At 51.9% G+C, this 3,666-nt stretch overlaps 1 protein-coding gene across 1 annotated transcript; it reads right to left on the reverse strand.

Moving 5' to 3' along the window:
- Positions 1-451: 451 nt before the first annotated feature.
- Positions 452-2,298, reverse strand: LOC134079197 (gap junction alpha-5 protein-like). The gene has a single exon (XM_062535395.1). It carries the CDS (start codon positions 2,296-2,298, stop codon positions 952-954), a length of 1,347 nt encoding a protein of 448 aa, XP_062391379.1. The 3' UTR covers positions 452-951.
- Between the last annotated feature and the right edge of the window lie 1,368 nt (positions 2,299-3,666).

Consider the following 3,666-nt stretch of genomic DNA (forward strand, 5'->3'; position numbering starts at 1 on the left):
GGAGTAATGGAACCGAGCTCTCTCTAAAATTAGCGAGGCTTATCAAAGTTAGCCGCGATTAACGGTTAGCTCGCTTGATGGAATACCCCCCTGGTCTCTGTGTGTGAATGTTTTCATGGCTAGTTTTGATAGGACACAAAACAACAAACAACAAACAACAAACAAACAAACAAACAAACAAACACAGGGGCATAACACATGGAGTCATAAAGCTACAGGATGTTGTGCATCTACTTCATGCTTCAAGGCTTCAGAGAGTTCTGGATGAACACACTCACTACTATGAAAAGTAAAACAATCTCAAGTGTGTGTCTACCAGCTCTCCAACACACACACACACACACACACACACACACACACACACACACACACACACACACCAAGAGACACTTCCACAGGTGCACCTAGTTGTGTCCAGCCAAAGGAGACAGGTGCAGGAGTGTGACAGACTGAGAGTTCTGTTCGTCTTGGCCTCTGATGTCAGTGACTCAAATGTTTTAGTCTTTTGTATCTTTTTGAAAAAACATGTCAGTAAGGTGTAAATGAATAATGTGATATATCTGGTTATATCAGAGAGAACAGAGGTGATGCTGACTGTGATTAATCTACTGGAAAGGAAGACTGTTATAATTCTCAACTGTATCTCACAATCTACAAAGAGAGAGCTGCATAGCGGGGCTAGATGCTAATGGAACCCACGCTAACAGCTAATGCTAACAGCTAATGCTAACAGCTAATGCTGACATCTAACATTGATGCTGATGATCCCATCTCAGCTGAATCATCTCTCTGTGGCTTGGAACGTTTATGTGAGTTCTTCATGTGTTCTGGTTCATGTGTGTGTGAATGTAAGTGTATGTGTGTGTATGTGTGTGTGTGTATGTGTGTATGTGTGTGTGTGTGTGTGTGTGTGTGTAGGTGTGTGTGTGTGTGTGTGTGTGTGTGTGTGTGTCACACAGCCAAGTCGTCCTGGCGCACACGTCCACTGCTGGAAGCGCTGGTCTTGCTGAGGCGGCGTTTGTCCTTCAGCAGAGCCGCATGGAGCAGGGCGGGGCTGGGGGCGGGACTGGAGTCGGGGGAAGGGCATCCATTGGCCAGGCCTCTGGGCAGGCCGTTGCTGATTGGCTGCTGGTAGGTCATGCGCAGGAAGTCGGGTGTGTGTGTGGGCTCCATGTGTCTCTCAGTGGCCATGTTGGCAGAGTTCTGCTGCAGTGCCAGGCTCGTGCTGAAGGGCTGGCAGGAGGGGGGCAGGGACCCCAGTGTGTGTGTGTGTGTGTGTGTGTGTGGCTGTGCCACCAAAGGAAGGTGAGGAGGATGAGGATGATGATGATGATGATCAGTCACCAGAGAGCCACGTGAGGCTGCCAGGCACTGGTGGAAGTCTGGAGGGGGCGTGTACCTGGGAGAAGGATGGGAGGGGGGAGTGTCCACACTCTCCATCTCCATGGAGCCGGTTGCCGTGGCGCTAGCGATGGCAATGGGTGCGCTGCTCTTGTGGTTAGCGTTAGCGTTAGCGCTGTGGAGGGCCTGCTTGGCGGCGTAGTTCCTGATGCAGCCCTTGAGCTGCTTCCAGCCCAGGTGTTGGAGCTCCAGCGCGCTGAGGAAGAGCGAGACGCCGGCCACGGCCAGCATGAACACGATGAAGATGTTCTTCTCAGTGGGCCGGGACATGTAGCAGTCCACCATGTTCTTGCAGGGCGCTGTGGTGCACTTGTACTCCGCCTTCAGGAAGATGCCGTACATGAGGTACTGCACCACGATGAAGCCCACCTCCATCACCGTGCGGATCAGGATGCTCATCACGTACGTCTGCAGCAGTGCCCCCCGAAGCTGGATCTTTCTGGAACCCTCTGGCATGCCTCCTCCTCCTCCCCCCTCGTACTTCTGCTGTAGGTACTCCTTCTCACCTCCCTTGCCCCCACCTCCTCCTCCTTGGTCATCGTCGGCATCTTTCTCTCTCTTCTCTTGCTCTTTGCGCTTCCTCTTCTCCTCCATGCGTACGGAGTGCATGGCGTGGCCCATGTATATGAGGGAGGGCGTAGACACGAAGATGATCTGCAGAACCCAGTAGCGGATGTGGGCGATGGGGAAGGCGGCGTCATAGCAGACGTTCTCGCAACCGGGCTGCAGCGTGTCGCACATGAAGTCGGACTGCTCATCGCCCCAGCTGGACTCGGCCGCCGTGCCCAGCACCAGGATGCGGAAGATGAAGAGCACGGTCAGCCACACCTTGCCCACTGACGTGGAGTGCTCCTGCACCTCCTCTAGAATGTTCCCCAGCAGGCTCCAGTCACCCATCTCAGCTCAGAGAATCAGGAATGCAGGGACCAGGAAGCAGGACTCAGGAATCAGGACTCAGGAAGCAGGAAGCAGGAAGCAGGACTCAGGAAGCAGGAATCAGGGACCAGGAAGCAGGACTCAGGAAGCAGGACTCTGGTCTGGAGAGAGGAGGAGAGAAGAGAGAGAGGAGAGACAGTGAGGAAAGGGAGAGAAGGAGAGATAGAAGGGGTTGGGGGTTAATGCCCATTGATTGGATCAGTCTTCAAACCATGGAGCCATGACCCAATACATGACAAACAAATATATACAAGCATACATCTACACATTAAACAAGGAACAGCAGGACACAGAAAGCAAGCAAAACATGGTGGAGGGCTGAGAAGGGCAGTGATGGAGGGGCAGTTCTTATCCAGGTGGCAGTGATGGAGGGGCAGTTCTTATACCAAGGGGCAGTGATGGAGGGGCAGTTCTTACAGTATACCAGGTGGCAGTGATGGAGGGGTAGTTCTTATACCAAGGGGCAGTGATGGAGGGGCAGTTCTTAGGCAGTCATGGAGGGGCAGTTCTTACAGTATACCAGGTGGCAGCTGATTCCACAAGTATGGAGCGGTGACTGTGAAGGCTCTGTCGCCTTTTTGCCTTAGCTGAGAACAGGGGGTGTTGAGAAGGTATTTTGTGGGGGGGATGTGGATAAGGTATTGTGTGTGGGGGATGTGGAGAAGGTATTGTGTATAAGGGATGTGGAGAAGGTATTGTGTGTGGGGGATGTAGAGAATGTATTGTGTGTGGAAAAGGTATTGTGTGTGGGGGATGTGGAGAAGGTATTGTGTGTGGAGAAGGTATTGTGTGTGGGGGATGTGGAGAAGGTATTGTGTGTGGGGGATGTGGAGAAGGTATTGTGTATAAGGGATGTGGAGAAGGTATTGTGTGTGGGGGATGTAGAGAATGTATTGTGTGTGGAAAAGGTATTGTGTGTGGGGGATGTTGAGAAGGTATTGTGTGTGGGGGATGTGGAGAAGGTATTGTGTGTGGGGGATGTGGAGAAGGTATTGTGTATAAGGGATGTGGAGAAGGTATTGTGTATGGAGAAGGTATTGTGTGTGGGGGGGGGGGTGGAGAAGGTATTGTGTGTAAGGGATGTTGAGAAGGTATTGTGTGTGGGGGATGTTGAGAAGGTATTGTGTGGGGGGGGATGTGGAGAAGGTATTGTGTGTGGAGAAGGTATTGTGTGTGGAGAAGGTATTGTGTGTGGGGGGATGTGGAGAAGGTATTGTGTGTGGGGGTTGTGGAGAAGGTATTGTGTGTGGGGGGTGTGGAGAATGTATTGTGTGTGGAAAAGGTATTGTGTGTGTGGGATGTTGAGAAGGTATTGTGTGTGGGGGATGT

This window comes from Sardina pilchardus, chromosome 4, assembly GCF_963854185.1.
Source record: "Sardina pilchardus chromosome 4, fSarPil1.1, whole genome shotgun sequence".
Lineage (NCBI taxonomy): Eukaryota > Metazoa > Chordata > Actinopteri > Clupeiformes > Clupeidae > Sardina > Sardina pilchardus.

Bases quoted from the DNA above. Each gene is read 5' to 3' on its own strand.
- LOC134079197 (XM_062535395.1), bottom strand. From the start codon at position 2,298: ATGGGTGACTGGAGCCTGCTGGGGAACATTCTAGAGGAGGTGCAGGAG.